This window comes from Girardinichthys multiradiatus, chromosome 6, assembly GCF_021462225.1.
Source record: "Girardinichthys multiradiatus isolate DD_20200921_A chromosome 6, DD_fGirMul_XY1, whole genome shotgun sequence".
Lineage (NCBI taxonomy): Eukaryota > Metazoa > Chordata > Actinopteri > Cyprinodontiformes > Goodeidae > Girardinichthys > Girardinichthys multiradiatus.
In genome coordinates, this window is record NC_061799.1 from 6,700,240 (window position 1) to 6,723,409 (window position 23,170).

General features: G+C 40.8%; 3 protein-coding genes across 5 annotated transcripts in view; 1 reads left to right on the top strand and 2 right to left on the bottom strand.

The window, feature by feature from the left end:
• Positions 1-2,646: 2,646 nt before the first annotated feature.
• cmpk (cytidylate kinase) lies at positions 2,647-10,234 on the bottom strand. Its single transcript, XM_047368135.1, has 6 exons — positions 9,992-10,234; positions 7,583-7,729; positions 5,943-6,095; positions 5,777-5,853; positions 5,465-5,561; positions 2,647-3,356 (listed from the first exon to the last, which is right to left on the bottom strand). Exons 1-6 carry the CDS (start codon positions 10,133-10,135, stop codon positions 3,315-3,317), a joined length of 660 nt encoding a protein of 219 aa, XP_047224091.1. The 5' UTR covers positions 10,136-10,234; the 3' UTR covers positions 2,647-3,314.
• Positions 10,235-10,327: 93 nt separating this feature from the next.
• Positions 10,328-13,565, top strand: fam78ba (family with sequence similarity 78 member Ba). The gene is made up of 4 exons (XM_047368134.1): positions 10,328-10,478; positions 10,638-11,507; positions 11,599-11,878; positions 12,363-13,565. The coding sequence occupies exons 2-4, from the start codon at positions 11,173-11,175 to the stop codon at positions 12,603-12,605; spliced, it is 858 nt and encodes a 285-aa protein (XP_047224090.1). The 5' UTR covers positions 10,328-10,478; positions 10,638-11,172; the 3' UTR covers positions 12,606-13,565.
• Positions 13,566-16,568: 3,003 nt separating this feature from the next.
• slc35a3b (solute carrier family 35 member A3b) overlaps positions 16,569-23,170 on the bottom strand; it is a 34,694-nt gene continuing 28,092 nt past the window's right edge. For all 3 annotated transcript variants that reach the window (XM_047368139.1, XM_047368137.1, XM_047368136.1), the window contains exons 5-8: positions 19,354-19,522; positions 18,498-18,616; positions 16,770-16,903; positions 16,569-16,676 (exon numbers count right to left, since the gene is read on the bottom strand). In XM_047368139.1, the coding sequence (XP_047224095.1) occupies positions 16,586-16,676; positions 16,770-16,903; positions 18,498-18,616; positions 19,354-19,522 (513 nt within the window). In that variant the 3' untranslated portion in view covers positions 16,569-16,585. The remainder of the gene's footprint in view (positions 16,677-16,769; positions 16,904-18,497; positions 18,617-19,353; positions 19,523-23,170) is intronic.

Sequence of the window (23,170 nt, forward strand, 5' to 3'; positions counted from 1 at the left end):
AGCACTGAGCTTAACCCCATAGAACCTTTAGGATAAATGTGAGTGAGTCAGGCCTTCTGGTCCAACACCAGTGTGTGACTTCTTTGTGTTTCTGGAAATTCTGTCAGATATCCCATAAAAACACCCTTGTGGAAAGTTACAAAGAGTGAGCCAGTGCCATATTAAAGCCCTCATGTTAAGAATGAGATGTCTGTTTATGTGTGTGTGTATGTGTGTAAAGGCGAGCGACCCAATATTTACAGTGTACATAACTTAATTCTTCCAGGGTCATAGTAATACAACTGGGCAGGACTTTTAGCCATAACAATCTCATAGATGCCTGTCGGTGGATGCTCTGTGGATCCCAATCATCCCAGATTTAAGCCTGACGTTGGACCAAAAAGGTTTGAGCCACTGTCGGTTCAGTGTTAAAAACCCTGACCACCAGTAAATCCATTTAATCTGCAGTCATGGACAAACATTCTTGCAGTAACACAAATGCAAATGTTTTGTCTGTCAGCCTCTAACATCACACGGTTTTTGCAGATCAATCAAATGCATACGCATTAATTGCAAAGAGCTTTAATAGGTAAACAATTGTTAACAAACAAAAAAATGAATACCTTTATTTTAGTACGGGCATCTCATGTTGCTCTAAAAGAGCTTTGTGTGCCCTTATGTTAATATGGCCTCAAAAGAAAGAAAATATCTATGGATATTGCACCTAAAAGAACAGTTCTTTGGATCCTCATGAACTTTAAAGTGAGAGGTTCAGTTGTAGTGAAAAAGGTTTGAGGATGTCCAAAAGGGTCCAGTTAATGTCAGAACAATCTGCTTGGGAGAACGGCAGAGCCTGCTCAAAATTGTCAACCTGATGACATCAACACCAGCAAACCAGCCATTTCTGTTTAAATAAAACAGGCTATTTTCTCTGATAAATGGTCCTTCTAGATGTTTGGATCATCTAGAAAGTCAAAAAAAGGTGAGAGCTACCATGTGCAGCCCGGGAGAACCTGAGGTCAGTTCTGAAACAGCAGGCAGAAATAAAACAGAAGCCATCAAACTGTGATCAACTCCAAGCACCAAAATGACAAAAACTGTCCCCATCAGAGTTGGTGTTCAGCCATCCAGAGAGAAAAAGAGCTGAAAAGAAGAAGGGTGTATTTATAGCTAACACTGTAAACAATGACTATTCCCATAAATTTGATATTCTTTAGCAAATTTATTTGTCTAAAGGGGGACTTGTAAAATATTCAATCAAAAAAGGACAATAAAATGTTTGAGTCCAAACACATTTGTTCTAAAGCCAAACTGTTTGGACATAAGTGTCTATGCCCCGACTGTAAACCATTAGCAGCAATCAGAGGTCGTACATTTACTCCTTGTCCATTATTGCATATGTGATGGGAGTGCACTCCAGGGATTTGCTGTGAGACAGTGATGCCTTTTAATCTCTAGATATTCATTCATTGTTGTAGCTGTCTGTAAACAAGACAGATGAGCTGTTAACTACACTTAGCTGCGATGCAGAGGGGATTTATTTTTACTTTAAATGTTCGAAATGAAGATAAAATACCCAAATAACAGCTTGAATCAGTGGACTGTCACTAATGGAAAGATCATAATCCAATAAATAATTGTTTATTTAAATTTAAAAAACAACATTATTTGTTACACTAATGATTTCAGTACTTATTCATTTTATGGTTCTTTTGTATGACTACATAACCTCCACACTGAAGTTCAACTCAGGACTTGTTCAAGACTTGACCTTATCTTGACCTGAGCTACGTTTGCTCCGCCCGCTGCCGTCGATGAGCCTGACGTATAACTTCATGATGTGCTGCAGCATGAGACCAAGAAATCATGAAAAAGTGGAAAACATTATAGTTTTTATTAGATTATTGTTTATTAATAAACATAACGTTGGTTATTATTAGAAGCATTTAACTGTTACAAATTACGTATTTATTTCAGATTTCGATGATGTCAGCTTTACAAATTATTTATAGAACTATAGTTATTGACTTGTTGAATCGTTCCGTAACGGGCCAGGACAGGTTTGATACAGAGATTGGTTTTTAAGTTTTTATGTTAAATGTCCATCCTCTATTTTTCTATACTAACCTATAAATGAGAAGTCAGGAAGGAAAAAGCAACGTTTTGTCATCTATTTGGTTCATAAACTGTAAAAACAGGCAGTGAAATATGGAAAAAGGTTGCCCCCTGCTGGTCGGTCAGGAAATATTATGTATAATATTGATCAAAAGTTGAACAGATCTTCCAATCAAACGCAAATACAATGCTGTGAAAAAGTATTTGCCCCTTCTAGGTTTCGTCAGTTTTTGCTTTTTTCTCTCAATTAAATGTTTCAATTTCACAGAGGTCTGGGTTGGTGTGGATAGCTTTTCTCCCATGAATAAATGAAATGATTCGAAATTTCTTCTTTTTTTTTTTTACATTTCCTCAAGTTATCTTCATGTCAAAATAAAATATTCTTGATTTTCTAAACATTTAGTGCTGACAAAAACAAAAAAAAAACACTAAATGAATCTGGAAAAGGCTAACTATCTTTTCACAAGAATGTTAGACAAAATGCCCTAAACTACAAATGGACAGCAGCATAACCCAAATAAATTTCATTAATAAAAAAAATGAGACTTCAGGTTTTTGTTTTAACCATCTTTATGAATCCTTCTTCAACACATTTTACAAAAATGCTGATTTTTATCTACATTTTTATTTCAACTTGTCTTAGATGTCAGTGCTATAATGAAGTGTTTCACAATGTTCTGCTAAAGACAAATCGTATTCCTTCAACCTATCTCACAACCAAATTGCTGCCGGATGCTTCCACGTGGCGCCAGCCACGGTCCTGCGAGCGCTGTCCTTCAGACAAGAGACAGATGTCGGATTCATTTTAGTGAGGTGTCTGAAAGGTTGTAGGCAGATCAGTAAAGAGTGCACTCGGTCCTTGTCACCAGGTCACGTGACTGTTTGGTCTGACGCATCACAGCTCCTCCTTATGACACGATACCGTGAAGACATTAGTGCTAAACATCATGTTTGTCTGAACGCTAAGGCCCCACACTGAGCTGCAAGCTCTTCTAAAAAAGAGCAGGTTGATCACGAGTAGCTGCAGGGCACCTTCACCTCTCGTTCATGCGTACCAAGCGGCACCGTGTTCGCACAAACAGCGTTGCACTTACAAAAGACACGGAAATCAAAAGAAAACAAACATAAAACCTCATCTGTAAAGACATATAGAAATCCATTTAAGTATATTGGATAAAATGAAACTTAAAAAGATGAATGTTGCCGACATTTGGAGAAACTCATGCTTCTTTGTCCAGGATGGCTTTCACCTCACCAAACACCTACAGGAGCAAACGATGGGTGAGCGGATTTTCACTTTCCGTATATAAAACATCTGTATAATCCTTAACGAAACACACGTCCTTTAGATTCTCTATTCACACCGCTTCAACTTTAACCCATTTTTGACATGGTAAAAACATTAAATTGTGAAGTGGAAGCAAAAAAGATATGTAGTTTTCACAATTCTTTTGCATATAATAATCTGAAAAGTGTGGCAAGCACTTGATTTTAGCTCCTTTTACACTGATACCCATAAATAAAATCCAGCATAACCAAATCATAGGTCTTCTAATCAGTAAATCCAGCCCATTTATGTGCAATTTAATATCAGTACTTCTTTAAGAGGTTTGTTAGTGATCAAACAGCATCATGAAGACCAAGGAACACAGCTGAAAGGTCAGGGAGAAGTTCTCCTCCCAGTTAATTCCAGCAGGAAAAAATAAAATAAAACCATATCTAAACTTAGGATGAGTGTCATGGGCTGTGGTCATGAAGTACAGAGTTTAGGAGCGTGCTATAAATACCCCACTGCTCCAGGCGACTCAACATGGTTGTTTACATTAGCATCTGTCGGCAACAATGATCAATTAAAATAATAAAAAGGTTTCAAAATATAAAAACATCAGAGAAAATTCATTTCTCTCACAAAACAAGCTAAATTAATACAAATAAAATGGCTTCATGCCGCCACACTGCTTCCATTGCACATTGTCACATATTTGATCATTTTTCTTTTTAAAACCAGAGCATTAACTGTTTAGCTGGTGTCAAAATCTTATTCTTAGGTCAAAAATACACATAACATTGAAAAGAGTCTCATAGTGGTGAAATAAGGCCTTTAAATCAGAGTTAGTTTCAAACACAACACCCCAAACTTTAAATATCTCACATAGCTCTGCTCAATCCATGATCTGAAGATGGGAATAAGATGGCAACCAGAAACTTGCCAAGACATGACCGTCCATCTAAACTGAAGGATAGAATTGATCAGAGAATCAGCCAAGAGGCCCATGTGAACTCTGGAGGAGCTCCAGAGTCAACAGGATAACTAATAGTCAAGCACCCCACAGGTCTGGTCTTTATGGAGGCAAGAAGAAAGCTGAGAAGCTGGTCAGCCTTGATGTAAACAGGGATGGAGCTACAGAAACATTCTGTTAGGGGCCAAAAAAAGGTTGTGAGATAGACAGCCAGAGCTACAATAGAATGGTTTAGAATAGAAATATCCTTCATTATTCCTGAGTGGGGAAATTTAGGTTTACCAGCAGCAAAGTGAAAAGGGAAATGGAGGCATGCCAGTACACACAAAGGCTAAAAATCTAACAACTAAAAATAAGAAAAATATACTGTATAGTAAAGGGCAACTTTACAGCAAAAAAAAAAAAAAAAATACAGTATAGTAACTAAAACAGCATTCTCAGATTCAAAGAAATCTGCAACTGATCATTTAAAAATGTGCAACATACACATGTATATTTGTGCATAAAAAAACAACAACAGACTATTTACAAGAAATAAAAAACATGTGCAAATAACAGCAGGGATGTAAATAACTTTTTGTGTTTGTTGGGAGCAGTGATGATTATAACATCTAACAGCTGCTGGGAGGAAGGACCTGCTATAAGGCTCCTTTGTGCACCTAGGATGCAGCAGTCTGTCATTGAAGGAGCTCTCCAGTTCTGCAACAGCTTCATGCATGGGGTGGGGGGCATTGTCTAATGGAGATGTTACTAAAAACATCCAAAACATATTCATGTGTTAGCAGTGTTAAATATGGCGAAACTTTAATTCCCTATTTGTGCAAAGCCAGTAGAGACATACAGCAGAAGACTTTATCTGCAGTGAAAGGTGGTTCTAGAATGTATTGACTATGTTGGGTTGAATACAAATGCATGCCACACTTTTCAGACTTTTATTTGTGAAAAATGTTGAAAACCTGAAATCATTTTCCTTCATGTGTTTTTAGTGTTGGATCATCAAATAAAATGCAACTAAACTATGAGGTTTCCGGTCATAATGTGACGAAATGTCGAAATTTTGCAAAGCTCTGTAATTGAGCCTTAAAAATAATAAAAATGACCAGCAGTATCAGGACACGCCATTTTCTCACCTCGTCCACAGAGCGGGAAGCGTCTACGGTGCGCACCTTGCCGTGTTTCTCATATTGCTCAATGATTGGCCGCGTAGACAGCAGGTAGGTTTGGATTCTGCATGAGAAAAGAGTTGCAGCTGGTAATTGGGGTCGGGCCACACAGGGGACTTGAACGCGACATAAATTAGGTCATTCAGGTATCTAGCAGTCAGTTAAATAGGCCAGAGGAATCAAACATGCTTGATTTTAGCTGGATTTCTTTGCTTAGAAACAAATAAAACCAGAGGTTCAGACAACATGCTTTCAACAGACTGCTGTGCAACGTCTCACCTTTTCTGCAGGCTCTCTCTGTTGTCATCTGTCCGTCCACTGCTCTTCCCTCTTTCTAGACATCTGTTGATGCAAACCTGCGCACGCAACATAAAATCCTCATAGGCAGCTGTGCAGAGAAACAACAAACATGGAGGGGGTTCCGCTCCCCAGTTCTGTGACGTACCTCATTGCTGCAGTCGAAGAAAAGAACAAACTTGACGTCTGCTTTGCCGTCCATGACCCGGTTCCACCCCTGAAGGTTGTCTTCATTACGAGGGAAGCCGTCGATTAGGAAACAGCTCTTGGTTTCATCTTTGGTCATCGTCTCTTCCATGGCCTAAACAAGGGATAAACCACAAAAAAAAAAAACAGTGATGTCACAATGCAGAGAACCAGTTAATGATGGTTTGGATGACTGTGCTGCAAATAAAGTTGGAAGTCTGTATCGACTCTCTGAGCAGCTGAGAAAACCTTCTATGGACTCACTTAGAACAAACAACAGATGTTCACACAAGCAGCAGAGCAGTTTAATCAACCTCTAGAAAAGCTGCAGTAATGTTTGTTTATTATTGCACGCTGGTGAGATTTTCATTAAAGTAATAAAAAGAAAAATGAACGATGCACGACAGTGTGATGGGGGTATTACTGATGGACGCTATAGCAACTGCCTGTCACACTTGTTATTCCATCACCACGGCAACTACTCATCAAGCTTCCAAGCAGCCAGGTCATCACCATATTACTGGTTGAACCAATGACAAATCTAGCTTAGAAAACTGGCCCGTAGCATCACGCACCCTCCACTATACTTAACAGTGGGCTTGAGGTGCTTTTCCACATAATCATCTTCTGTTTCACCCTAAACCCACCTGAGATGTTTGTTGCTGAAAAGCTCAAACTTAGTCTCATGGTAACAGTTGTTTCAGAGTTGATGAGCCCAAGATGGCACCCTGCTGCATTTTTACCTCCCTTAACATCCTGATCACAGCATGGGATAGTGAGATAAATATAGTCCAAACTGTTGAATAAAAAAAATGGGTCTCTGTGTCACAACATATTTATTCCCCAGGGAAACAGAAAGTCGTGAATTATGAGTCAGAAGTTCCTAGGAACTCTGATCAGCTTAAAAAAGTATTTTAATAAAATGCTTTGGTTACATTTAGTTTAAAGGGATTAAGAGGAGTATCACTACAGAGTAGAGTTAAACATATTTCCTCCTAAGGATATTCCTCCCACTAAATCAATGTATTAAAGTTTTTTTTTTTTATGTTTCCGTTTTGAGATCATGCTGTTGCGACAAAATGTGAATTTATTCGAATACTTTTTGCGTATCTTTATCCGGAAGGGGACAACAAATGTGGCAGATTGAACCGATCACGCCAAAGCCTGTTCTGGCGGATTGTTTAAAGATCCTGAACAAATGTGAAATGATAAAAGATTTAGTACGAAGAGCGTGTAAAACACGAGGAGTTGAAGTTGGTGGGAAACTGCAATATTCTACCTGCAGGGTCGTTTAAACTGAAGTCAAGGAGGACATCTTCAGATCTACTCCAACTACTTCTTATTTTTGCCAGCTTTCCCCCCTGCATTGACACCAGTGGTTGTTACTTCCATTCAGTTTAAAAAAAATTATAACAAAAAAAAGCTTTTTAGTTGCATAAGTAAAACGGGCCGATGTGTCCAGACTCCGAGTGAGCTGACTTATTTAATGCTACGCCTGGTCCTGAAACAGTGTTAATAAACCAGATAACCTGATATCCCTCGAGTCATGCAGAACCTGCTTCACTGCGAGGCCCAGATTTAGAGCCTGGATCTGACACATACCTTCCTGAGTAAGCTGATGGTGATCTCCACTGGGACGATCTGGCCTTCTTTAATGTAGGTATCGATGAGCTGCCCAAACTCAGACCCTGCTCTACCTCGCTCCTCCCTCAGCAAATCTCCAGCGGACAAATGAGTGTAGTTGTAGGCCTGAAACACACACACACACACACACACACACATACATCAACATTTTCATATGATCTACTGGGTTACAAACAGGATTGTAGAGAGAACTTCTTCAGATAGTAATGCAACCATTTCTTCCCCCACCTTTATTCACACACATTCTGAGTGCTTTTACAGGCTGAAAGCGTGCAGCTCTTGTTCCCTGCATGAAGAGAGCTTCTGTCCTTCAGGTCTAACCGCTGCACTGGCAGCCAACAGCCAATCACTGCTGGGTAGAGGTTGGTTCAAAGTCTCCACCATAAACACTGTCCACCAAACATCCAGCTTGCACTCTGCTTTGAATGCTTTTAGGAAGGATCAGGTCTTACAGTAAAACCAGTCAGTCGGCCACTTATCTCAGCTCAGCCTGACAAACAGAGGACAGGAGGAAAGAAAGATGCTACGCCTACAGGCGGAAACAGGTTTTTCTCCCTAAGTCAGTCTGTATTTACACAGTACTGTTCTGAGATATGATTCTCTATAATGTTTGGCTGCTTTTGATGCATTTTTAAGTAACCGATTTAATTCATAATGTGTGATGAAGTATAAAAAAAGAACACTCAGAGAATTAACTAATGCGGTGCCTACACAACTTTAACTGCAGATGTTTCTCATTTCTGTTGTTAAATGTATAAAATGAAGATCTATAAAATGCCAACAATAAAATACCAGATTGGAGGGCGGCACAATATCAGAAAAACATTTCATATTATCAAATACTGTGATGCAATATGTAGCATTGAACATTTTCACACATCCCAATGTGCACACCATGCATCCCGGATGCAGCCATCCGGTGTGGGCATCAAAGGCAGTCAAAGTCCATCCAGCTGGCGACATATTTTATCTGGCATGGAGCACACGAATGCATATTTACAGCTACTGTGATGGTGATTGCGATTTCTTCTTTTCTGCGGCTCTGGGGACCAGAGAGCTCTTCAAATAGTTCAGGAAAGTAGGTAAGTGTAGAACAAATGAAATGAGCTACAAAGAAATTTACAGAACTAACAAGAACATCTACAGTGGACGATCAGTGTCCGAGTAATGTTCCTCCTTAAAGTTTGAGGTGCACCATCCTTCTGTGGATCAGTAAAATGTTTTCCAAACCAACATCAGAAATGATCCCAGAGGAAGAAGAACCCATTCTGAAAAACAGGAACAGAAAACAGAGCGCGAAATAGCTCAGTCTGAGAGATAAATCAAGTGCCATTAATAATCTGTGACACAGAGGAGGCTGCGTCATGATTTGGGGTTGAATTGCAGCCAGTGGTGTTTAAGATCTCTGAGCAGCTGATGAGATCCTGATCGCAGTCAGACTTAGATTCCATTAACATCTTCTGGAAAATAAGCATACAGTAGCAGTTAAGCTCCAGAAAAATGATAAATCCTCCCAGTTTTCTATATTAATGAAGTTGAAAACATAAAAATAACAGCCACAGTCCCATATGTTTAAGAAGTCTGTAGAAGTATTTCTGAAGAACACTGAAAGATTCAAAAAAGATTGTCAAAAATGAAAATGAATATTTGACTCTACAGCCTGTTAGTAGAAGTTGGACAATAACAACCAGGCTGTAAAGAAGGTCATTAGCCTCATTTATTCAACTTTCATGTATTTTCACATATGTCAATCAATTATTCTTCCAGATTAGACTGTACAGATTTAGGCACAGTCCAGTCAACTCAGTCCAGTGGTTTCTTTCCCTAAATCAATAAATATTTGCAGAAACATGTATTTCCGTTTGATGAAGCGGTCCATATGGCCTCCAGACCGGATCTGATCGTTACATAACTGCAGGTGTATTGATCAGGCAGTGAGAAGGACCCAACACTAGATCCTGCTGGATCTGTTGACTCTCCGCCAGGTTCACAGACAGAGGATCGCTTTGCTCATTCATTCAGCTGTTTGCTCAGGATAAAACCGGGGATTTGAAGGAAGGTTTAGTTGGTGTCGTTAGAAAGTGGTGGCGTCGTTAAACTGGTCTTTCCTGCTTCCTGTATGTTCGGATCTGCTTGTTTAGAGACGCTAAAACCTTTACACAGTAAAGCTAACTAGCTTGCTAACATATACTTTCATTTTTAGAGGACAAGCGGAAGTCAAGGGAACATGGTTACTTCATCGTTAATAAAAACGTAATAATGAGTCAAACCATTCAGAGCTTCACCAGAAACACTTCTCATTTCATCTTACTAAACCTTCAGCACAGAAGTCGTCAGGTTTCATTGTCTTTCCTTCATCGCACGTACCTCCACGATTTTGGAGCACTGGGTCCCTTTACCGGCGCCAGGCCCGCCCAGGACGAAGATAACCTTCGGCTTCATGATCAGCGACACCCTCTTCAACAAGCTCGGGACCCTCTGCGATGCGTTACCGAGCAAGCGGCCCAACATAAACCAACACGGCCGTGTTGACCGGTGAGTTCGTGTCAGTGTCGGTCGGTGAAAAAGGATGACTCCACTTCCGCTGTTGGCTTCATCCGCCAATGGGGTTTCCCACAGGGTGCGTGATGCAGCCTCGTGGCCACGCCCCCGGTGCACTTGTTATTTTTTTTTCAATGCAGAGGTCGGGTGACGCCCCTCCCCCTCCCTCCCTCCCTCCCTCCCCCTCCCTCTGCTCTCTATACAGCATCAGCACCTCCAAACCGTTCAAGGCGACCCGCTGCTGGAAGAGGATGCTCTCCGCTCCTTTATGATCCACAGCCTAACGATGAGGCGGCTAACCGAAGGGCTGATGGTATGATTTTTATCACGTTTATTCCGCCTCGCTGCCTCCATTCATAATGCACCATTCATGCGTCTCCGCGGATGGAAGCACACTGCGAGGAAACCATTAAAATATCCCCACTGGCTCGCCTTTACAGCTCGCATTTTCGCATCTTCTATTTTCATGTAGGTCAGAGTGATGAAGACCCCGATTTTGTCTGTCGAGGGCGCCGCGTGAACTTCGGCCAAATCCAAGGAAAGCCGAGCGAACAAAAGCTATCCCAGCCCTCCTCTGACGCACCTGGCTGCCCTGTCGCCACCTGACATGACAGCGCAGAGCCGGGAGCAGGGCAGCAGGATCAAGGGGCACCGACAGCCGGACGTGCGGACTCGACCAGGACCGGGGGACGCTCGGCGGAGCGGAAGCAGCAGGCCAGGGGAGGCCGGATTGCAGTTTCTGGGGACGAGCGCCAAGGGCAGTGCGGCAGTCAGCAGACAGATCGGGGGGAGGAGGCTGCGGAGATCTGATATATATTCTCCCCCGAAACCACTCTTCACACCATCCTGAAAATATGATAGTGGATGTTTGTGTGCTTGATCTATGGTGACTGTGGCACTCCCCCAATCATCCTCTCCACTCTTCCTTCCCAACCAATCACTGATGATGTGCAATTAAAAGCTTAGATCTGCTCTCCAGGCACGGGTGGAGCCCTGAGGGGGGACTGATGAGCATACTGGCCAGGCATCACTTGGTCCCTCCTTCACTGTCTTTGCTCCTTTTGGTTGTTGCCTGCACTATGGGCTGCCTTCAAAGCATTGCCTGCAAGCCCCGCATCAGGCGGGAGAACATCGTGGTGTATGAGGTATCTGCCTCTATTGACCAGTGTCCTACCATCATAGAGGAGAACTCACCGATTGTGCTCCGTTATAAGACGCCGTACTTCAGGGCCTCAGCAGGAGTTGTGATGCCCCCCGTGCCCCGCAATGAAACCTGGGTGGTGGGCTGGATCCAAGCCTGTACCCAGATGGAGTTCTACAACACCTATGGCGATATTGGCATGTAAGGAGAAGACACCACCTGGCTTTTATGTTGTATCACACATCTTCACTCAGGCAAAAGTTTAATCTTTCTATTTCCTGTCCGGCTGCAGGTCTAGCTGGGAGCTACCAGAGCTACGAGAGGGTCGGGTGAAGGCCATCAGTGACTCGGATGGCGTCAGCTACCCTTGGTATGGCAACACCACAGAGACGGTGACCCTGACTGGCCCAACGTCCAAACCATCTCGACTGACGGTCAGCATGAACGACAACTTCTATCCCAGCGTGACTTGGGCAGTCCCCATCAGCAACAGTAACACCCCTATGCTGACCCACATCACTCGGGACCAGAGCTTCATCACCTGGCTGGTGGCCATGAACTCTGTCACCAAGGTAGGACCAAACAACATAGAGCATGCTATCTGTTTGATTCCTCATTGTTCAAAGAACCCAGCATGATTTTGCTTCCATTTTATGTACATCCATTGACATTTATGTCCGAGATGTTAATGGAGAACTCTGGCTATACATGCAGACTCTGTATTTCGCACAGACTGGCTGTGATTGTATCAGCTCCTCTTGCACTTTTCTCTTTTGGTGTAAAGTTACAAATGACTGAATAACAGCCTTCAGTTCTCCAGTGGAAAGCCTTTGCTGTGGTCATTAAAACTCAGCCAGGCTCCAGCTGAAGAATTTCATTGGACTTGTTTTCTGTTGTGTTTCAAGCTTGTTTAACAGCTCCCTGAAAATAAACTTGCATTAATTAGTTAAAAACATATGACGTAGCAGAAAACATACTGTAATTTCAAGACCATCATAATTCACATTAATGACGGAAAACAATTTCTCCACCAAAACCATGTCTTGTCTTCTTCAGGAGCGCATTGTGCTGCAGACTGTGCGGTGGAGGATGCGGGTCGACATCGCTGTGGATCCAGACATGCCCCTTGGCTCCCGGGCTTCACTTGTCGGTCGACCCTACCAGGAGCAGCCGCACATCCTCAACTACCAGGAGCCGATCCCTCCTAACGCACTGGGAAGGCCGAATGCCAACGACGCCCAAGTGCTGATGTGGAGGCCACGAAGAGGGGCACCGCTTGTGGTCATACCACCAAAATAGGAGGAGTAAAATCCCTGCACAGCAAAAGTATAGGTGTTCCCTTTTAGAAGAAAAAAATAGAGGATGGAGCAGTAACAGTGCCAGCTCCTTTCCTTGCGGCTCCTGATCTCTAAAGGATTGAAGTGGACTGTTACCATAAGCCAAAGTGGATGTTACATCTTGAAAATGACACAGCAGTCAACACCCCCGCCCCCCCACACGCACATTGTCCTAGAGGACCCATCAAGGCTTGTCTGACCCCTGGATAAGCTTTGAACTGCATATTTAGCTCTGCCTGCATTTTAGCTATGTGCAAACCCAGTTTTTAGATGTACCACAGAGGTATTAGCCAACAACAAGAACTGCATCCCGCATCCTTATGTAGACCTTATTGCATGAGAGTGAGGAGACTGAAAAAACAACAAAAAATCTGTTCTTATAGAAGTTTAAGAACAACGTTTGTTTTGTATAACTTGATACCTGGTGACATTTTGATTGAAAAGTCAGCCAAATATGATGCAGGCTGGTTTGACCTCGGTGCCAACAAAGGCCTTCAGCACACCCAGTACTGCTATTAAAGGATGTATTCAGATCAGTTCAAGGAATTTAAGTATTATATGAGTCTTTTTAGGTTTAAGATAAAAGCCCATTTATCCATCAGATTGTATTAAGAGCACCCATGTGAAAGGAAAACACTACAGCTACTGTTTTCACAGGAGTCCTACCAGTACACCAAACATTTGGAATATTTTCACCTCTTTTGTGCAGCTGATGTACTGTATTTCAATGGGTGTCAGATAACTACAAAAAATGAGCTGGATCTCTTGATGCATTAAATAAAAAAAAAAAAATACCAGACCACCTTACATTAAGTACAGTGTAAATTATTTGGAATACTGCCATATGGCACACTGACATTTACTGTAGCTGGAGGTTTCTACAAAACCAGTGTGGCACTAATAAAGTTATGTAACAGAGGTTTTACATGTATTCTTAATGGTTTTCTCGCTCTGGAATTAAATCAAGGCTGCTTCTAAGTAGTCATTGTTCCATCCTCACCTTCCCAGGCTAAACAGTCCAGTCCTCTACATAATGTTTTTATGTGAATATGAATTTAAGAAAGGAAAAGAGTTGGAACATTTATTTATTATATATAAATGTTTTTTTATGTCCTCACTTCTCCACCTGTGGAGTGCCAAAAGTGCCAGGATCTGAGATACAAATAAATTATTAAATATTATTTTTATACGTGACAATTTAAATCAAATTGAAAATAATTACACTGATGCATATTTACTGAAATTGATCAAAAATTGATCATTTATTGACATTTAAATTAGTTTTATGTTTAAATCATATGCAAACATTTGTAAGATGTTCCTTATTTAATTATTTCATTGGCAATGCAGCATTAAATAATTTAAGCTGTCACTGTCACTTGTTAAACAGACCCTAACCTCTGATTGGTTGACCTGAGAGCAAGGTGAGCCCTGTCCACTGACTAAGATTGGCAATTCATGATGTGCTGATGCATTAACTGCATTTATTAAATTGTAATAAAACTTTTGGCCTTCCATAGTTCAACTTCCTGCAACCAACCTAAACTATGACAACAGCATAGTAAGATTATGTATGTTAGCAACATCTTTAAAACTGTTTTCGGTGAGAACCAATTCCATATGATAAAAGAGCTTAAATTCAACTTTCAGATGGTATAAGGATCATGTATCTAGGTAAAAATTTAGCTAGTGTACTTTAAAGCTGTGCAGACAAATTATTAAAGGAGTTAAAAGAAAACATGCTAACATCGAATCAACTCATTTTTACTTTTAAAAGGTGCACCTGGGTAAATTATCAACAAAATCAGAATTCAATTTAAAAAGGTAAACTCATATAAATTCATTATGTACAGTGTGATGTATTCCAAGCACATACTTCTGTTAGTTTTGATGACTATGGCTTACAGCTAATGAAAACCCCAAACCTCACTTTGTCATAGGTAAAAAGATGTTATGCTTTTCCCATGTTACAATCAACACAATCATGGGGAAAATTGCTCATCAGACAGCTGTCCAGCAGGTAGTGACAGAAGATCATTGCTGCGCAAGCTGGCTGCTCACAGAACACTTTATTCAAGCATATAGAATGTTGACTGGAAGAGAAAAGTGTACCAGAAAATATGCACAAGTAACAGAGAAAACTGCAGCTATAGGCCATTTAAGTCTGGTGGGGATTAACATGGTTTGGACTGCAGCTGGGGTCGGAGCTTCCAGAGCCATCCCACACAGATGTATTCAGGACATGGGCTCCAACAATCACAGTGATAATTTGGAGAATCATGTCATTCTGGTGTTGGTCTGCTGTGTTTAATAAAGCAGACAACTGTCAGGGAATTTTAGATTACTTCCTGCTTGCTTCTGCTGACTAGCTTTGTGGAGATGCTGATTTCATTTTCAACAGAACGTGGAACATGTCCACACAGCCTGGAGTACCAATATCTACTTTAATGACCAACTGCTCATTATTAACCCGCAAACTAGTCTGACTTAACAGAATCTATGGGGTATTGTTTAGAGGAAGATGAGAGACGCCAGAGCCAACAAAAAATTGTAGTTTTTTTTTTTTGATTGTACCTACATTTTAAGCTTCACAGCAACATAATTAATAAAACTCCTAAAAATATTTTTAAGTCTTTTAGTTAGTGTTCCACCCCCAAGATTTTTAGTGGCAATCCTTTAGAAAAACTTTCTGGAGACACCCCTGCATTCCTCTTTGTTTTGCAGGAGCCTCCAGGTGGACTGTCATGATACAACGCAGTGTTTGCATCCTGGTTATGGTCTGTCCATTGGTTCACCCTAAAAGCTTTCCAAGTTCCTGCCTGCCACTCCACACACATTGTCACATGACTCATCCTCCATCTGTGCTTCTCTCCAGGTTCTCACCTCACCTTCCTCTCCAACTGCACTTTTTCCATTCCACCTGGACACAAACACATGCAACATCACCATACCAAATCCAAAGCCTTCTGTTCAAATGCACAACTATACAAAACACTATAAATCTGCCCAAATGAAACATTTTTAACTACCATTTGAAAATAGTCATAGGTCGAAACAGGCCATGGTAATTTGTTGTCTCTGCTTTTGTCACAGCACCTCAACTTACTCAGCCATCTGTTGCTATAGAGACTGGTTTGGTTTTCCAGAGTGAGCCGCAACTGGAAGTGAAGGGGGAAAATGTTCAAAATATTCATGGGTGTGCCTTGCTCTTTGTGTGCATTAGTGTGAGAGTGAACACAAGAACACACACAGACACCCCGCCCCCACAAACACTTTGATGTAAAAAAAGGATCAAGGTGAAGCAAAATTTGAATAAATTCATTGAAAAGGTCTTTATTTTGCATGTATTTAACAACAGAACAAGTGCTTTTTAAATAAATACCCAGACGGTGAGCGGCAAAGTCAGAGCAGTCATGTTGCTTTCATTAGATGTATCTAATTTTGTATGAAACAATGAACATTCTGCATCTCTTGGCAGAGGTAAATCCCTCCTCTTTGCAGCAGGGTTCCTCTTTATTCCACCACTAGAGGGAGCCTGCCTTCTCCTCTCTGACTCAGATGCTGTCAGTACATCTGGTGCCCTTATTCGAAAATATACTGTTTCCCATTCCCATGTCACCAAAGTTAACATATTCATCAAAATAATGCAAGTTCCAATTACTGCAGGCTGACTTGTATCTGCTGGTTTTTTATATTGTTTCTACATTTACTGCATCAGTGTGTTAACGTGGCAATTCGGCTCTACTGTTTTCTGTCAGCATTTTAGAAGTAAAACACTGCTGGACAAATGCAGTCACTGCATAAGATCTTATATTTTCTGCAAAGAGGTTTGCCTCTACAATTTATCCACACAGAGCTGAAATCGGTCCACAGTAACCAGTTTCATTACTTCTACTCTTCCCGCATTTTAAGGAGTCGCAGGAGTCCAGCACAGCTCTCTGACTACACTTTGATGGCGCTGCTGGCAGCTTTGCCCTCGTAGCTGTAAAGAAATGTGGCAGCAATCACCAGCACTGCTCCCAAGAAAAACAACCTGAGAGACGAGCAGGAACAGAGGAGAAAGATTGATATGAATCCAATAAACACACAGAAGTACACTCAGCTTAATTTATGTTACCACGGTTACCCTGTGGGGTTAAAGTCGTTCAGGAGGAAATATGAGAAGAGTGTGGACACGATGATTGACACAGAGGTGGCAAATCCTTTGAGGATGTTGTCTGCATACTTAATCACCACAGCAATGATCAGTCCGCCCACAGCCTGCATACAGAACCATTAAGCCTCAAAGTGTATACGTATTCAAAACAAACCAGTAAAACCACAGGCACACCTACTTTCACTTAATAAATAACAAATAAAACAAACTGACAATTTAGAAAAAGTGGGCCTAAAAGTGGAAAGACGTGAATTTATTATTATCTTTACTGTGACTTTTCATTTTACTGCAGGCTGTCATATGTAAATATATTTCATTTTCTTCTCATTTATTAAATGTGTTACAGGCCTAAAATGCAGCAAGGAATGTAGATGAACAAATAAAATAAAACTGACCAAGCACCATGAAAAAGTATTCATACCCTGTTTGTTAGGTTACAACCATAAAACTTCATTTTATTTTATTTCACGTAACAGATCAAAACAAAAGGGTGCCTAGTTGTGAAGAGAAAGAAAAATTTTACTTATTTTAAACTATACATTTAAAAAGTGCAGCAGGTATTTATGTTTAGCCTCTTTATTTTGAACTTCTAAATAGGTTTCAGTGTAACAAACTTCCTCAGAAGGAACCTAATTAGTTGATAGAGTTCACCGGGATGCTCTGGTCCAAAAATTGAAACATTTGGGCCTTCATGCAAAATATCATATGTGGCTTAAAACACTGCACATCACCCTAAATACACCATGTGGGGATCGTTTTCCTCAGCATCGACAGAAAAGCCTGTCAGAGTTTATGGGAGGATGGATGGAGCTACATACAAGATAATACTGGAAGAAAACTGTTAGAGGCTTCAAAACACCTTAGACTGAAGTTCATGTTTCAGCAGGACAACAATCCTAGACCCTGTGGCAGACCTAGACCAAATTTTCCAGGGGGGGCAGGGTGGGGCCAGTTGTTTTTCATGGAGGCACAGAACAAAAGAATGAAACAAAAAACAGGGTTCTATTTTATCATTTAATACATTAAGTGATACACAGAGACACTCGTGGCTCTCGAGCTACAGGTTGCAGACCCCTGATCTAAAAGATGAAACTTGTGATACTTTATCAATATGGCTGAAGCTAAAAGTGAAACACCTTAATTAGATCACCTTAACTTAGATCAAAGCCTACTCATGTGTTAGAATAGCCAAGTCAAAGTCCAGACCAAAATTCCACTTAGATTATGTGGGAAGAATAGAAAATGCATATTCACAGATACTCCCAATTCAATCAATTTCGGTCTCTATATGTACAAAGCTTGTAGAGACATTCCCTAAAGAATTACCAGCTGTATTTACAGTGAAAGGTGGTTCTACAAAATATTGACTCAGGGGGATTGGGGAAAAATCATCACCATACTTTTTACTTGTAAAAAAGCTTTACAACCATTTATAATTTTACTTCCATTCATAATCAACCACTACTATGTGTTGGTCCAAGACATAAAATCCCATTAAAATACAGTGAAGGATGTGGTTGTAACGTGACACAATGCGGAAACATTGAAGGGGTGTGAATACTTATAAAAGGGTTCAAATTTGTATGTTTTCTTCACATTTCATTAAACATAATCTTCCAACCTTTTCTGTAGCGCTGTAACCATCGACAAATGAAAAAGTAAACTAGGAAATATTGAATGGAATCACAGCAAACAAACCTGCAGGACAACAACTATCCAGGTAATGGCACTGTAGCCTTGAAACATCCCAGACTCTCTCACGATCTGGCCGTCGTACACCATCATTCCTAAAAAGCCGAACACAAAGCTGAACAAACCTGGAGGAGACAAAAGAGAGAAGAGGCCTGGTGTTTGTTGGTGTGAAACACATGTTCAGAAAATTCTTCCATCTTAAAGGACGTCCTCAGAGTTGAAGTGCTGCTCTCATTATGAGATACAGAAGAGCTAAACTGTAAAATGAAATCAGTCACAAAAAAATATGTCATTTTGTTATTACCACCAAAATGCATCCCACCCCTACAAACATAAAGCGGCCTTCAGCTTTTCTCAGATCTCCTGTGATGATTTTCCAGAGCAGGAAATACACAAGCATCCACCATGTTAGGCCACATTTGGTTGAATATAACTTGCTGTTAGCTTTGGTATTGACTGTAAGGAACAGGGGTAAATGGAAACCTGAGTAAAGGGGAACAGAGTAAAGATGGCATGAAGCAGGAAAGGCTGAGCATAAAAAACCTGTTTCTGTTGCACACGTAACACTAGCAGTAACTACAGGTGGTGAACAAATGGCATGGAGCAGCTGTTCAATAGACATGTTTGACTACAAATAAATACAGAGCAATGTTCAGGACGCAGAGCGAATTACCTTCTTGGGAAACCTAACAGTAAACAGGCTGTCCTAAAAACTCGACTAAAAGCAGCAAGAAGGTAACTGAGACATGCAGAGCAACAACCTTTACAGGGCCATCAATGAACTGTGGCTTTGTATCTGCAAAACCATTTGCTGTGGCTACACATTTAGTCATAACCATGATTTTAGCATTCACAATCTTACCCAGTTGTATGTTACGGACCCACACACTTTGCTTTGTCTCCTTTAGGATCTTCTCAAAGTAAACCCCAGCAAAACCACTGGATATGCAGGCGATTAGCACAGCCACCATTCCCACAAACTGGGAGCCCACAGTTAGTACCTTATGCTCTTCTGTGGACTCAGTGGGCCACTGTAGAGGATAAACATGAGTTAGATCAGATGATAAACACAGATGTTTTTGGTCAGAGAGGTAGAAATTTGGGACTGGATTGACTTGTAGCTCTGTATATTGTCATTGGGTGTCTTAAAAGGCACATATTAATAAAGAGAATTATTAGACCCGAGCAGCAAAAGCACTGTTCAGGCATACTGTAATCGTAGGATTTATTATTATTATTATTCCATTCTCAGATTAATTAGATTTTTTAGGGCCTAAGCATAATCAAAAACTCACCAAAATCTGCACAAAATTATCCTTCTTGTGTAATTTTTTTATTTTAATGGAGTTAAAAGGGCTTTGGCTCTACAGCGGCCTCTAAACTTAGTTAGGCCAACTGGTATAACATAGAGATTTAAAATTTGGTATACAAATAGAACCCCCCAAAACAAGAAAACATTTTCTTGTCTTGTCCTAGGGGCAACAGGAAGGCAGATATTTTTCCCTCCTAGGGAATTTGAGGCATCGGCTTCAGATTTTGTCAGTATCCCCTTAATGCTTGGGGGATTAAAAGTTATCAAAATTGTGAGTTTTTGAGTATGTCTAGGGGTCATGGCCAGGTCTCAAACTTTGCCTTCTTGCCAAAATTTCAAAACTCTGTAACTTTCACATAGAATGGCAGAATAATACCAAGGTCGGTGTGATTGATCCATTTTGGGTGCCCAACGATACAACGCGGTCATATGCTGACATCAACATAACCCCACCCCCTGACAACAGGAAATAACTTTTTTCAATTGGAAAGGTCCCTCTCTGACCTTCTTGACCTAATCCACTTAGAAAAGCATCAGACCACAGATAACAAGTTCATCTCCCTTGGTTTCAAATTGTTTTTGAAACCAAGTGAGACGAAGTCGTACGTCATGTTGTGGCCATGTTAGGCTGTAATTTACACATACAGGTCCTTCTCAAAATATTAGCATATTGTGATAAAGTTCATTATTTTCCATAATGTAATGATGAAAATTTAACATTCATATATTTTAGATTCATTGCACACTAACTGAAATATTTCAGGTCTTTTATTGTCTTAATACGGATGATTTTGGCATACAGCTTATGAAAACCCAAAATTTCTATTTCACAAAATTAGCATATCATTAAAAGGGTCTCTAAACGAGCTATGAACCTAATCATCTGAATCAACGAGTTAACTCTAAACACCTGCAAAAGATTCCGGAGGCCTTTAAAACTCACAGCCTGGTTCATCATTCAAAACCCCAATCATGGGTAAGACTGCCGACCTGACTGCTGTCCAGAAGGCCACTATTGACACCCTCAAGCAAGAGTGTAAGACACAGAAAGAAATTTCTGAACGAATAGGCTGTTCCCAGAGTGCTGTATCAAGGCACCTCAGTGGGAAGTCTGTGGGAAGGAAAAAGTGTGGCAGAAAACGCTGCACAACGAGAAGAGGTGACCGGACCCTGAGGAAGAATGTGGAGAAGGGCCGATTCCAGACCTTGGGGGACCTGCGGAAGCAGTGGACTGAGTCTGGAGTAGAAACATCCAGAGCCACCGTGCACAGGCGTGTGCAGGAAATGGGCTACAGGTGCCGCATTCCCCAGGTCAAGCCACTTTTGAACCAAAAACAGCAGCAGAAGCGCCTGACCTGGGCTACAGAGAAGCAGCACTGGACTGTTGCTCAGTAGTCCAAACTACTTTTTTTTGGATGAAAGCAAATTCTGCATGTTATTCGGAAATCAAGGTGCCAGAGTCTGGAGGAAGACTGGGGAGAAGGAAATGCCAAAATGCCAGAAGTCCAGTGTCAAGTACCCACAGTCAGTGATGGTCTGGGTGCCGTGTCAGCTGCTGGTGTTGGTCCACTGTGTTTTATCAAGGGCAGGGTCAATGCAGCTAGCTATCAGGAGATTTTGGAGCACTTCATGCTTCCATCTGCTGAAAAGCTTTATGGAGATAAAGATTTCATTTTTCAGCACGACCTGGCACCTGCTCACAGTGCCAAAACCACTGGTAAATGGTTTACTGACCATGGTATCACTGTGCTCAATTGGCCTGCCAACTCTCCTGACCTGAACCCCATAGAGAATCTGTGGGATATTGTGAAGAGAACGTTGAAAGACTCAAGACCCAACACTCTGGATGAGCTAAAGGCCGCTATCGAAGCATCCTGGGCCTCCATAAGACCTCAGCAGTGCCACAGGCTGATTGCCTCCATGCCACGCCGCATTGAAGCAGTCATTTCTGCAAAAGGATTCCCGACCAAGTATTGAGTGCATAACTGTACATGATTATTTGAAGGTTGACGTTTTTTGTATTAAAAACACTTTTCTTTTATTGGTCGGATGAAATATGCTAATTTTGTGAGATAGGAATTTTGGGTTTTCATGAGCTGTATGCCAAAATCATCCGTATTAAGACAATAAAAGACCTGAAATATTTCAGTTAGTGTGCAATGAATCTAAAATATATGAATGTTAAATTTTCATCATGACATTATGGAAAATAATGAACTTTATCACAATATGCTAATATTTTGAGAAGGACCTGTATATGATCTGACCTGCACTAAATTTATATGATGATCTTAATCTCACAGATAGTCAGTCAAATATTTGGTGGGTGAGCCTAATTCCTTCACAGCACCCCTTACAAGCATTGAAACAATCAGCCCCAAGCCATGCTTTGACTGAGGATTATGAAATTTGGTACACATATGTAACTCTTCAGTACCTTCAAAAAAGTCTATTGGAGTCATGGTCCGAACCCCACAGGAAGTCAGGCCATTATGAATCAAAGTCGCCATTTTGTCTTGTTTTAACATGTTGTATCTGCAAACTTCTCCTATGGCTTTTGACCTACAGACTTCAAAATGACTCAGTATAGTCTTAAGGCAATGGGGATCCAAAGTTATCAAAAGCTTTATGCTGTATGAAAGCATGGGGGCGTGGCCAAGCCTAAAAATATTACTTCTCACCATAAAAGACGAAGGTTTTTCCGTACACAAGTTAGGAGTTGTACCAAACTTTCTGTGTGTCATCACAGACCAGCACTCAACACAGTCATAGGGATATTTGCTGACATCACCTTAGCCCCTCCCACTTAGGATATCAAATGTTTCACTGGTGGATGTCTTCGTTTTATACTCATTACTCAAGTTTAAGGTTGTGTCTGATGACACAGAAAAAGGTGATGTTGGATCCTCCTGTGAACTGTGACTGTTGGCTGGAATGTGTGGGTGTAGCGGAGATGCGAAGTTTGATATCTCGCTGTATCTATATGGTTGGCTCTAAATCGCAAATGTATGATCTGATTTGCTATATAAATTATCTTTGTCATACTAAAAACAGATAACAATTGCAAATGACATTTTCAAAATACTACAGGAAGTCTTCATTAATGCTTTGCCACCAAACAGGAAGTGACAACGGCTTCCAGTAGGAAGGTTAGATTTTAACCAAATTTTGAAGACTTCTTACCAGAGCATAACTTAGCCTGATTGAAGGTAATGCTCACATATTGCCGGAAGCTACTTTAATTATTATTAGTAGTAGTAGTAGTAGTAGTAGTAGTAGTAGTAGTAGTAGTAGTAGTAGTAGTAGTAGTAGTAGTAGTAGTAGTAGTAGTAGTAGTAGTAGTAGTAGTAGTAGTAGTAGTAGTAGT